This window comes from Protopterus annectens, chromosome 2.part1 (genome assembly GCF_019279795.1).
Source record: "Protopterus annectens isolate FY-2018-M chromosome 2.part1, PAN1.0, whole genome shotgun sequence".
Lineage (NCBI taxonomy): Eukaryota > Metazoa > Chordata > Ceratodontiformes > Protopteridae > Protopterus > Protopterus annectens.
In genome coordinates, this window is record NC_056729.1 from 687,443,415 (window position 1) to 687,457,343 (window position 13,929).

General features: G+C 42.3%; 1 protein-coding gene across 1 annotated transcript in view; it reads right to left on the reverse strand.

Moving 5' to 3' along the window:
* DCHS2 (dachsous cadherin-related 2) overlaps positions 1-13,929 on the reverse strand; it is a 1,158,653-nt gene that overhangs the window by 965,879 nt on the left and 178,845 nt on the right. The window contains exon 5 of the mRNA XM_044062423.1: positions 72-1,085. Within this exon, the coding sequence (XP_043918358.1) occupies positions 72-1,085 (1,014 nt within the window). The remainder of the gene's footprint in view (positions 1-71; positions 1,086-13,929) is intronic.

Consider the following 13,929-nt stretch of genomic DNA (forward strand, 5'->3'; position numbering starts at 1 on the left):
CAACTTTTTCATTGCATTAATCAATTGTCTCAATTTATGTAGGCATAAAGTACAGAAAATGCCTTCTTTACCTGTTTTGCTGTTAATTCGGAAATGTTTCCCATCTAATAGCAGAAAATAAGACATCTGACCATTTCTGCCTGAGTCTGGATCCACTGCTTCTATTTTACCCAGCAAGCCGAGAGGGACAGAGCTCTCCTCCACAGTGAAGAAGAAGTAGTCTGAAATAAATGCAGGGGGGTTGTCATTTTCATCAATAACATTAATAATCACTGAAGTGGTAGCATTGGATCGCTTGTCACCCATGACTTCTGTCACATATACCTTAAAATTGTAATTATGAGTAGATTCATAGTCTAAAGGTTTACGAAGAAATAGCCATCCACTTTCTTGGACAATGCCAAACATTACACTTTCTAGGCAGAGCTCCAGAGAATATACAAAGAAGGAGTTAAGTCTGTTGGTATGCCCACGGGCCCTGGTCTGCAAGATTTGTGTACCAGGTGAAAGCAGCTCACTTACTTCTGCATGATAAATTAGGTTTTCAAATGCCAATGTAACCCCTATGTCATTCTGAACAACATCAATGGTTAATGTAAATGTGGAACTCAGTGATGGTTGTCCCATATCTTTGGCTGTAATCTCCAGTGTATAAGTGTGATGTCTGTCCATGTCAAAAGTCATATTCAAGTACACTGTGCCAAGATTCTGATCAATGGTAAACAAGCTGGGCTGATTGAACTTCATTGAGTACCCCAGCATTCCGTTGAGCCCACTGTCTTTGTCATCTGCATGAGCTATGTAAAGGGCTGTGCCTGGCATGGTGTTTGGGGAAATGGTGATTGTTTCTGCTGTCTTTGGAAACACTGGAAAATTATCATTGATATCAGTGACGGTAACATTGACTTGGCTAGTGCTGTATACTGGCAAATCACCCAAGTGAGACTGGACAACGAGAATCACGAAAGGCTGAGCTTCATGGTCTAACTCCTTTGTGGTTCTGATGATTCCCAACTGCGGATCAACAGAAAAGCATCCATAGGGATCACCTGATGATATTCTATAAGACATTAGTCCAGCAGACTCTGCCAAGGCAAGAAATATTATTTTCCATTGTTACTGTTTAGTCATTTGTTTAATTATCTGCATCCAGAACACATCAATAATTCAAAGACAAGATTCAAAAATTCACTGTAACTGAGTCTTACATGTTCTAGTAATAAAAGAGCAAATAAAACATATTTCAGCAAAGAGTAGACTGTTTCTGGAGAAACTGACAGCAATGGAAAACGGAGTAAAGTTGACACTAGCTGCACTTTGCCAATTAAAAGACAGAAGGCCTGTGTAACAGCAATGGATGTCACTGGAAGATTGACAGAAAAAATGTGACAGCTACAGATAACTATTAGCAAACTTATCTGGAACCATATCTCTTACGTGTCATTGCATGTCTAAGCATAACAAAATACCATATTTAGAAATATAACACACCTTCTCCAAAAAAATAAAGTGCCTACTTTTTAGGGGTTTTTTTTGTCACTTTGCCCCTGCTGCTACTCAACCAACTGCCCCCCTCCCTGCTAATTGGACTATTCATTCCCCATCACCAAGGCAAGGGCTAACCAGGAGGGGCTGTTATTTAGACAGCCATTAAGGGTGGTTTGAGGTTTTTCTCTTTGTCCCCTAAGTCTTTCCCTGTAGCTGCCTGGTTTTCAGAGCCAAAGGGGGGGGGGGGTTGCAATGGACTGTCTGCTCTGGTCATCCCCTCACTAGCGCAAGGAATGTTTCCAGTAAGCAGCCCTGCCCCTTCCATCAAGCATGAGAAGTGGTTTCCTCAGTATCCACAAGAGAATTCATACTTTTCCATATGCTCAGAAGCACCCTCTGCCCTCCCCACCCTCTGGGAGAGGCAAGTGAACAAGGCCCCATCACTCCTCTCCCTCCCTGCCTGACTTCTCCAGTGCAGGGGCCACTACCTGAACCCCTGCTGCTTGGGTCACAGTAAGGGTTCCATCCCACTGTGTCACAAAGCAGGTTACTTTTCAAAAATAAATCTGAGCTACAAGCATCTGGCAAAGTGAAACTTTTGCATGGATGTGATAGGGCACTGTAAGTGACAGCTTATTTTATAAGATGTCCTCTGTGTCTTTTAAAATGTACTTATTACTTCATGATCGATAAAGTGCATATGTTGCATCTCTTTTTTCTCAGACATGACACAGAACAAGAAGATTATCATTATAGCATATGAAAAACAGTGATGAGATAAGTATTCTTACTGACACCCTATGAGGTAATAAAGCAATACATGAAGGAGTGTCTGCAGTATACGCTAAGATATGTAGATATGACAGTTAATAATAAACTATGCAATCAAGCAGCAAGCTAGACAGAATAATTAATATTACATTAGCTAATTTCTTTCAGCTGCAGTCTGGGATGGAATAGGAGGAAACAGCATTTCTAAACTGATTTTAAATGGCTATGTACCATAAAGCAATGAAACAATATATCTACCATTCCGTTCAGCCTTTCTCACACTCTTGAAAGAATCCAGTCTCTCATCCTAAATGAAATTGTATACATTCAGTTACAGTTATGTCATGACATAATTCAGAAAGCTAGACTGCCTTCTGCTTAAGTATTCTGGACTGTATTAGAACCCCGGTATTCACTGTCATCTGTCTTCATATTAGCATGACCCTGCGTACAGCAGATGTGTTCACTAAGAACAAAGATCCCATGGTTCTAATATGGTGAATACAGTAGGAAAAGGACTATAACCTCATATACCTGCAAAAACGGTACACATGAGGCAACGCGCAATAATGCTACAGCTCATGTGCCACTGACTAACAATGTATAAAGTAGATTTGGCTATAAACAATTTGTCTAAAAACAGAACATGATATAAGCTAACAATACCTTGAGCCACCTATTTACCCACCCAGTGAAAAAGCTGCCACAGTAATATGTTACATTCAACTTACCCCTCATCCCCAGTATAACTTTATGTTTCCCCATGTCATCTTAAATTCTGCCACAATTGCTTAATGCACCACTTCATGTAGAATTCTGATGCTCTTCATGTTTCACTGTTGCAGTCATCACATTTGGGTTATCCCTGCCAGGGTAGCCCTTGACCGGCCCGAATACCAGAGACTTAGTATTTCTGCATCAGTTGCTGTTGCTTGAGGACTGACATCAGGTCGTCAGTGGTATAAAGTAAGGCAGCCGATGCCATTACATCAGTCTCACTTGCCATGGAGCCTGAAGCAGAAGCAGTTCACACGAGTGCCGGTTGGCCGCTACCTGAGATTTTGTCTCTGAATTGAAGTTGAAGTCTTCTAAAGCTAAGTACCCCATTGAGGATCCTTTTTTCTTGCACTAAGCGATGTCAGAAAAAGTTAATAATTGTCTCACCTGTGGAAAGCAAATACCACCCCGAGACTTCCATTTTTACTGCATCACTTGCTTAAGCCCAGACCACAATGTCCCCTGTTGTCACTTCTGTGCTTTGTTCAATGCCAGAACTATCCATCGTTGGGCCCTTATTGTAGTGAGATATTTTCGTTTACAGTCCTCGAATTCCGATACAGCTTCAGTAAGCCATCCAACAGCAGATCTTCTGAAAAAATGTAAAGATAAAGACAGAGACAGACCCCACAGGTCCAAACCTACCAACGATGCTTCCTTTAAGCTAGTTGTCAATCCTCCGGTACTCAGTGAGGTGCTTTTGCAGTCCCTGATGCCCGCTTCAGTTGATTAACAGGCTGCTACCGAGACCCTTTCGGAGTCTGGTATTCCATAAAACTCTTCTTCAACTAAGGGTCCTGCAGTCGCCTCTATCTTGGATGGGTCCGGAGCTGCTGAGCAGGCACCGGCTTCCGAGGAAGTCCTTCGCACTACCGAATCTCAACACAAACCAAGTTCTTCTTTCGCAACTACCATTCTTTGAAAAATGACCGAGTTTCTTAGCCCCAGGGTTCAAACCACACCCAAGAAACCGACGACCCACTCTTAGGCACTTGCTATCTTGCCTCAGTCTCAAATGCTTAAAATGGCGGAAGACCTTACCATGTTGATTAGGGGAAGCCAAGCTACTTCCTCAAAAAGGAAAAGAGATCTGTCCCGTGTAGTTTTGTCTGAACAAGAGTCAGATGAATCTGATGCATCTGACTATGAAGACATGCAACCCCTCTCCACTTATGAGGATTCTGATGCAGAGGGCTCCATTCCTTAGGCATCTCCCCAGATGATTTTTCCTTTGGGGGAACTCTGCATACTTTAAGGGAGCAATTCCAATGGGAGAGTCAGGACTACCCTCAGTCTAAAAGGAGACTCAGGGAATTCCTAGATCTTCTGCAGCACAGATCTTTGGCCAATCCCCCAGTCTTGGATGTTGTGGAGGATGTTTTCCTTGAATCCAGCTTGAGTCCTGACACCCTACCGCCTGCTCCCAGAAAACCAGACAGGTACTATAGAGTCCCTGACTCACACAAATATATTTTTTTAAAAATCCAACAGCTGACCCTGAGGTCACTTCTCAAGGGCCAAAAGGGATTAAAGCAACCTCTGCTAAGAATCCCATCCCCTCAGACAGGGATTCCAAAAACTGGACAGATGGGGTAAAAAGCATACACCTCAGCTACTCTTGCTATCAGGCCACTAAACTGTCAGTTCCATATGCTGAAATTTCAGCAACATACCTTGGAACTCCTTAAACAAAAAATGTCTTCCTTTCCTGCTTGGGCAGAATCTAAAGATTTACAAGACGTAATGCATTCTGCAAGTCAAGCAACTAAACATACTTTGCACTGTGGTTTTGATGCCCTAGAAGCTTCTTGCGGGGCAACAGTCACTGGATCTGTCATTAGAAGACATGCACAGCTTAAGGAACAACCCCTGCCAGACCATGTCAAATCTAAATTGTTGGATGCTCCCTTGCACAAAGATAACTTATTTAGCACTAAGGCAGAAGAGGTCTTAAAAAAGATGGAAGAAAAAGCAAAATCTATGCAAACAGTTAAGGATTTCTTACAGTTCCAGCCCCCTAGGTTCAGCAGGCACTGTCCCTCCAAGCACTGGTCCTTTCCTGCTCCGAGTAAACCAATCCAGCCTAGGCCCAGTGGAAACAGACCCCCCCCCCCAGACAGCGGCCCCAGAGAATGCAGAGATCTAAGCAGTGGACTACCTCTACTTTAAAACCAGGGAGTTCTAAACCACCCCCTTATGGTAAAAACTCACAATGATTCACCTCCTCCATCCCCCCCCCTTCTGCCCACCTTCACTTACCCCTAGGAGGAAAACTCTCCTTTCACTCAAGCACCTGGGCCACCATTACCAAGGACCAATGTGTTCTGAACATTGTGTCTTAGGGATACAAATTTTCCTTCCACACCCTTTCAACCCAAAAAGGGTTCCCAGATCTACCATCAAATCAGTGGAGGAGGCTCAAAGGCAAATCCTTTCCCTGCTCTCTATGAGGGCAGTAGAGCAAATTCCTGCAGAACAGACAGGCCAAGGCTTCTACTCCAGACTTTTTCTGGTGCCCATAAAAGAGGGAACATGGCACCCCATCCTCGATCTGTCCATTCTAAACACCTTCCTGGTGATCCCAAAATTCAAAATGCTCACCCGCCAGCAGCTGCTACCCATGCTCTCCAAGGACGCTTGGTTAGCCACCCTAGATCTAAAAGATGCCTACCTCCACATTCCTATCAGGGGAATCAGGCAAGAAATATCTCCACTTCAGGGCAGGATCTCAACACTTTCAGTTCTCTGCGCTTCCCTTTGGCTTATTTACTGCTCCCAGAGTTTTCACAAAATGTCTGGCACTGGCCATTGCCTTTTGCAGACAAAGAAAAAATCAAATTTACCCATATTTAGACGACGGCCTTTTTCAGACAGACAGCCAGGAAAAGCTGCTCAAGCACCTGGCCTTTATAAAGACCCTATTAACCTCCATAGGGTACACAATCAATGAAAAGAAATCTAAACAGGTGCCCACCCAAAGGATAATCTTCCTGGGGGCAAGTCTGGACAATGTATCCCAGATGGCATACCTTACACCAGAGAAAGAAATTTTCCTAACAGCCTATTTCTCTCAACTAGCCACCAGACTCCAACTATCTGCAAGGAAGATCCTGCAAGCTCTGGGGTTCATGGCATATTGCATATTACTCATTCCATATGCCAGACTGCATATGAGGAAACTTCAGTAATACCTAAAGAGCCTTTGGAGTCAGCACTCTCAAGACCTGGAAACTCTTCTACCTATAATTCCTTGCCTCAGAAAGGAATTTCTTTGGTGGGCAACAGCATGCTCCCACAAGAAGATACTGCCCTTCTCCCCACCCCCACCACTCAGATCTTCACCACAGATGTGTCAGACTATGCTTGGGGTGCACACCTGGACGGCGGGTGCATACAGGGGCAATGGAGCCCACAGCAAATCCCTCTGCACATCAATCAAAAAGAGATGATGGCTGTGCAGCACACCATGATAGCTTTCAAACCCCTTCTCTCTCCAGGGGTTCTCCTAATCAAAACAGACAACACCACTGTCATATGGTACATCAACAAGCAGGGAGGGATTCACACCTACCCTCTATGCAGGCTGGCCATGACCCTTTGGCTCACAGCCTCTTCCATGCAACTACAACCATTATCACAATTCCTACCAAGCTCTCTCACCTCTCTGGCAGACCAATTAAGCAGAAACCTTCTGGACCCACATGAGTGGCAACTCAACAGAAGCACCTTCACCCTAATAACTCAGAAATGGGGAATCCTGAATGTCGACCTCTTTGCTTCCCACACCAACCATCAGCTCAGCAAATTCTGCACCAGGGAGCATCACTGCATGGCTTGGAAAGTGGATGCCCTGTCCTTCCCCTGGGTCAATCTATCAGTCTATGCCTTTCCTCCCCTACCTCTCATCCCCAGGGTACTGCTCAAAATAAGGGAGGAAAAAACAAGGACCATTCTTATAGCTCCAGACTGGCCCCAACAACACTGGTACCCCTTGCTGTGCAGCCTGTCCTCGCTGCCTCCATGGCATCTTCCTCAGATTCCAAACCTCCTGACCCAGAGGGAAGGGGAATTCATGCATCACCAATTGCAGACACTCAGTTTGGCAGTTGGCATTCCCTAACCCCGAACCAATCTACCATCCTCAGTAATCAGGCTCTGGATGTTATCCTTGAGGCCAGACATCCTAGCACCAGAAAGTCTTATGCAGATAAATGGAAAGGGTTCTGCACCTGGATCCAGGCTAAGGGAACCAATATGACACAGCCCTCCATCCCTCTCACCTGGATTACTTAGCTGACCTACTACACAGTGGTCTCTCTTTCTCCTCTATAAAGATTCATGCCCCTGCTATTTCTGCTCATTTTCCCACTTATCAAACCCTTTTCTCACACCCTTTGATCAAACAGTTCCTCAGAGGGGCTAGCAACTTGAGGTGCCCCAGTAGGGCACCAACACCAGTTTCAGACCTTAACTTTATCTTGGAAAAGCTCACCCTGCCCCCTTTCAAACCAGCTTCTTCTGCAGAGCTAAAATTTATCTCCTGGAAGACAGCATTCCTTCTGGCCATCACTTCAGCCAGAAGAGTCTCTGAACTACAAGCACTCATGGCTGTGGAACCCTTCATCATCTTCCATAAAGACAGAGTATCCCTCAGAACTAACCCATCCTTCATGCCCAAGGTGGTGTCCAGTGTAGCATTCAACCAATCCATTCATTTGCCCACCTTATTTCCTAATCCCCAGAACAAGGGGGAAAGGATTCTTCACTCTCTAGATGTGCATGGACATCTCAGATTCTATCTGGACAGGACTAAATCTTTCAGAAAGTCTGATCAGTTGCTGGTTAGCTTTGCTACAGAGGCAGAAGGCAAAGCCATCTCCAAGCAAACCATTTCCAAATGGATAGCACACTGCATCCATTTCTGCTACAAACAGCATGAAAAGCCTCCCCCCAAGGGGGTTCAGGACACACCCCACCAGAGCAGCCTCCACCTCTGCAGCTTTCCCCAGAGGAGTCCCCACCAGGGACATCCTGAAGGCTGCCACCTGGACATCTGTTCACACTTTTACCAAGCATTACCACTTGCCTCTCTTCTCCAAATAAAGGGCAGGGTTTACCTCTGCAGTCTTGCAGGGCATCCTAGCCAGCCCCTAGTTTCCTTGACTGCCTCCACCCATTTCCTCAGCTTTGGGAATCAACCCAAATGTGATGACTGTAACAGTGAAACACAAAGAACATAGTACAGTTGTATACACTTACCATAAATGTAGATGTTCGAGTGTACTCACTGTTGCAGTCCTGGTTTCCCTCCCCCATCCCCCTTTATTCTCTTTCTCCTTTTATTACCATTCTTCCTTGTTGTTCTCCTTTCCTTACAAGGGACATATTGGTATTTATTTTCCACTGGTGGGGTTCTTCCACCAAAACCTGGCCTCCTATTTTCGAGGTTCCTGACAGGTTAGGGCAAGAAAAACTGATGTAATGGCGTTGGCTGCCTTACTTTATACTACTGATAACCTGATATCAGTCCTCAAGCAACACCAATCGACGCAGAAATACTAAGTCTCTGGTATTCGGGCCAGCCGAGGGCTACCCTGGCAGGGATAACCCAAATGTGATGACTGCAACAGTGAATACACTCAGACATCTACATTTATGGTAAGGTTCATACGTGTACACAACTGTACTTTCCATAACTCCACAAGCCTCTTCAGTGAAAAACAGATTAAATTACTTCTGAACAGCCAGATGAGTTATCTTCCCTAGATTTCCAGTGCACCCATTTGTATTCAGATTTGACTGATAAAAACATTGCCCTCTGAACTTTAATGATTCATTTTAGATGTCTGAAAGCCTGTATCTTGCCACCCCCAGTCCTATCACCTTTTCTGTAGCTTGTACAACTTTATTAACATTCAGAAGGTTGTGAATGGCTCTTCGCAATTTACTAATGGCACATTGTTCGGCAATCCAAAGTAGGACACTTTTTCTTCAGACATATTTAAAACTTTTTAACAGAACTTTTATTCAACAGATGCAAAAAGAATAAAATCCGAGGAAATCCATCCTCATCATATTAGCAGTACTTCTGATACCATTGGTATCAAAAATGATAACTGTTGGTAAACCATGGCCATATCTGTCCATAACATCAGGAAGTCACAATTGGAATAAAGTATTTACGCACAAATATCAAAGTCTGCGTGTACTGTAAAATAAAATTAAAAAGAGAAATACAAATTAATTAAACAAAAACTGAAATAAAATTCATAAATTCCTCTTCAGAACAATGATTTGCTGTATGGAATTGTGGGCCATAGGACCATAGCTGAATCCTTCTCTTTCATCAAAGGACAAGTCTCTCATGCCCTCCAGTGTACATAAAGCATACAGTGCACAAAACTACTACCCTGTGTTACTCTCCCTCAAAGCTGCACAGAGACAGTTTGGAACCCCAGGTAACACATAGTTGGTGCTGCCCTCTGCTGTCTATAAATGATTGCAGTTGTGATCAATTAATGACAAGTTGTAAACTGTCATACTTTCTTAAGGTGACAACAAGTTATTATGTTGCTACATTACATAACAATCTAATAACTTATAACCGTTGAAAAAAAGGACCAAATGACATTTCACAAGCTGTAATTAAAAGTGATAAAACTTGTCAACTGTCACTTTTTTAAGTTGCATACACCAGTCAATGTCCCTTCTCAGCTCGCAGCAAGGGCAGCCTCTCCCTATGCTCCACCCCTTCTATGGCTTTGCCCTCTCTCTTGGCTATAGTGCAATTATTGTTGAATAATCATTAGGAAGTAGTTACCACTGGTCCCAATTTGGCAAACACAGTAGCCACTTAATTCTGAAATATGTTCAACCTTCATTTGCCCAGAAGAAATGATTCACCCTGGTATATTACACTTATTTTTTTAACTGCAGCCCTCTTGGTGGGTTTACATCTGACCTCCACTATCTCATAATTGCCTTCTTTTCTGCAAGCATCAATAACATCAGGATGGCTACTTCAAGCTTTCTCCCCCCACAAAGCAGAGTTTGAATTACTGCCACTCTACCTAGTCAGACCATATCTATCATTATTTGAAAATCAACTTTGAAGCTTACAAGCCAAGAGCAGCTCAAGAATATCTACTGTCAGTTCCCACTCATCATGCTTCCACATTTTGATCAACAGGAGGGTGACTAATAAAAAATCTAGGTTCTATAATAAATAAAAACTCATTCACACTTGGTAGCAGCCAAGCACAGCCCCTTATGTACAGCCACCAGAACCACGTAGTTACAGTACACTAGAACAGCTTACCCTAATGCAGGCATCACTCACTGAGTGTTTTAGTCCTGCTTGAGCACCCAGTCCATCTGTTTATTAAATTCTAGTCCCCCACCATGACTGTGATGCCCTCCAGAAGTTCCAACATGTTCCCTAACAATAACCTTAAATTAATCTGAAAGGACTCTGAGAACATAAACACTGGCAGCTGTAAGTTTCTTGCTCTCTTAGTAGCCTAGAACACTGCAAATATATACAAATTAATCACCAGCTGTTCTTCAACCCTCAACTTGCAGCCATGGTAACTCATGCATTCCTTTCTGCATGCCATATTCATAGTAACAGAATATTCCCCTTCTGGTAGATTAAATTTAACAGCTTGTGGTATTCAAAATCACACAGGCATTTCATCTAGTGACAGACTATCTTAATGTGTGTTGTTTTAATGCAAGTAAATACCCTCACAGATTTTGTCAGGATATTACACCATTAATATTCCAAGAAAATATCTTTGGTACCATTGGATAAGTGCAATGCTAAGTCCAGTTTTTGGTACAGCATCAGAAATCCAGCCATACATTCCTACGAATGTTTTTACAACCCACAAGCCCAGCCCTGACATAGCTTCCATGATCATATCAGTTGCTACAACAGCACAGACCATAAAGAATGACCTAAAACAATAGTGAATATTGATAAAAATAGCAAAGATTTATTTAAAACTCTAAATTTGTAAACATAAATGCAAATGCTCCACAGATTGGATACCAAGTGCCACTATTAGGATGCCCATAGTCAACCCCACTGTGCCACCTTCCCAGCGACATGCCATGAAACCAAACTACTCAGTCCATGTTCAGTAATGCCATCTGGGACAACCCCATCTCCCCAAACACATTTTCAAAATTCAGCAAATAGCTGAACATTATTTACTATAAGTATTAGTTTCTTACTACATTAACTTAAGACATTTTAATTCAGTTACAATCTAACCTACAAAACATGGCCTTGAAGTAGATGCTTTAAGTCTTGCATGAAACCTTGTCTTTTGGCTTTAACTAGTAAAATACCTTGGTAAAACATACTGAACAGTATTTGAAAATGGTCCAGATTAAAAAAATATCTTCCACATATCTATAAATTCAGCTAGCTGTGCAACAGAGTTCAAAGAATTCATTACAATCCATGATCATAAAAATCCATTCAACAGCAAATCTGAGTGCATTCAATGTAATCTTTCTCAGAATCACATTCTGTATTTTATGAACTCTATAAATATTCTGAGTATTGTACCCTTTATTTTCCCATCTGTAGCCTAGATCAGCCACAGAGTAAATCAAGTAAGTTAAAACCTAAAGAACTGCACACTGTCTTCTCCTTGTTTGTTCAGATGTACTTTCATTCCCAGTGTAGCCAGCCAATTAAACATTGGGGTATAGTGAAGCCATATATCACTAACAGAGAACAGGAAAGTGGGAAGTTACAGACCCAACATAATTAACTAGCTGAGATGCAACAATAATCTGTCAGTAACAGAGGAAAATGTATGCTAATTCATAGCTGTCAGCTCCCCATATTTCCAACAAGTCTGTGCCCTGAAACACCCAGTGTGACACCAGTATAACTGGTGAAATAAAAGCCGCTCCAGACCCTGAACCACAACTTGTCTGGAAACTTGTAATGAATCTCTAAATTAGTAGTAAGTGCACACAAACACTGTACATTACTGAGAATAACCCAGAGCTGTAAACCTTGGATCTAGATGATTGTCATGGTTGAAGTGACACCCCAACCCTATGAGCAAAAATGGAAAAAGGGGGTTGTGGGTGGATGGATGGATGGATGGATGGATGGATGGATGGATGGATGGATGGATGGATGGATGGATGGGCTTATGATTAGCATCAGCACTTTCCTCCATCATCTGGACTTCGTCAGATCAACTGTTCAATAACAGATTTACCCATGGAAAATAAATATATACTTAATGAAAACAAAGAATCATAAATCAAGACTGACAAGCTCATGCAAAGTAATGAACCAAAACTGAAAGTAACTCATGATAGGCTAGCCTACCAGTAAAAGCAAACCTGATGTAAACAAAAGTCATCTTACAGCCCCACAGGGATGGATTACAACAAAAGGGCTAAAAAAGGTAAACTAGGAATAAAATCTTATGTCAACCACTAGATTGCTAACTGTCTCACAGATAGGATACAGATAATCAAAATAGGGGAAGTTACCTCCACAAAGAGACCAGTCACCAGTAGAATCCCACAAGGTTCTGTGCTGGGACCTCTCCTGTTTGGCATCTACTTTTCTGAAGTAAAAGCTAATATGAAAGAGCTCTGGCTGGCTAAGTATGCAGATGACTTCAAGCTAGGAGCAGTCATTGAATCCCCAAATGACTTAGCCATCCTGCAGGAAGGTTTGTCCGAAATAAATAACTGGTGTCAAAATCATGGTCTGAAACTGTCAAAAAAATGCATTATTCTATCTTTTGGGAAGTCATCTACTCCAGGTAACTACCTCACTGACAACACACCCTTAAGTGTTGACCCAGTTATTCAGGATCTGGGAACGTACATTAACAGTCACCTAACTTTTTATCACAGTGTGTTGTTCTGTCTTTCTACAATGGAAGGGTTATGAGTAAACCATAAAATCAGGATTTACTGCTCTTTATGCCTATGAAGTTAACAGTTTATACTTTTTAGAGTCCATGTATCAGCTGGTTTCATAATAAAGAGAGCTGCTTTTTACAATAAACTGCATAGCACACTTCTTCCACAGTGCTTCATAATGATGTGTGCGCTTGTACTTTATACATTTTTGGAAGATCATTGGCTATAATCCATATTAGCGACAGCTGATATGCTGCACACTGCACTTACCATCACAGTGTTGCTTAGTGTATGAACAGTCCAAATGGCATGAAACTGATGTAAAAGAATCTTGTAATAATGCAATGTTTCTCACAAAAAGTGTACATCTCTTACACATTTCATACAATCTATGTGAGATTGTTTCATTCTCTAACTTGAGAGAATACATCTTCTCTGAAAGAAAGGATGTGCTGTTTCAAAAGGGACCCTCAAGGGAATTCAATTTTAACAACAATTTGTCTATGTAAGATGTTGGTGTGCATTGATTCACTATCGCAGTGGTGATTACAGGCTACCCTGCAAGCGATCATGGGCATTTGATGAGGCCATTTGCTTAGAGTCTAACTGCCTGATTGCAACTCTGCAAATTTGCCCTTGTTCATAAGTTGTATCATTAGAATGAAGCCACTGCACAATCACAGTGTGACAGTGCGGTGCATTGTACAGGAGAGTTGCACATTTCCCTGATTTTGATTGTGAAGTTCTTAAATCACAGCACAATCACTATTTGTGTGTGAGCATTGAATGCTATACTGGGAGTTTCTCCTGGAGTTGGTTGTGTGGTGTAGAGCAAAGCTGCTCATATAAGTCACTGATGTAATCAGTGTACTGGTAGTGACAAAAATCCTTTCACAAGCAATAAAAATAAATTCTTTGAAACATTCGAGGTAAGGGGGTGAAATATACCTGAAACATAAAGACTACATTTAATCCTAAGCACTG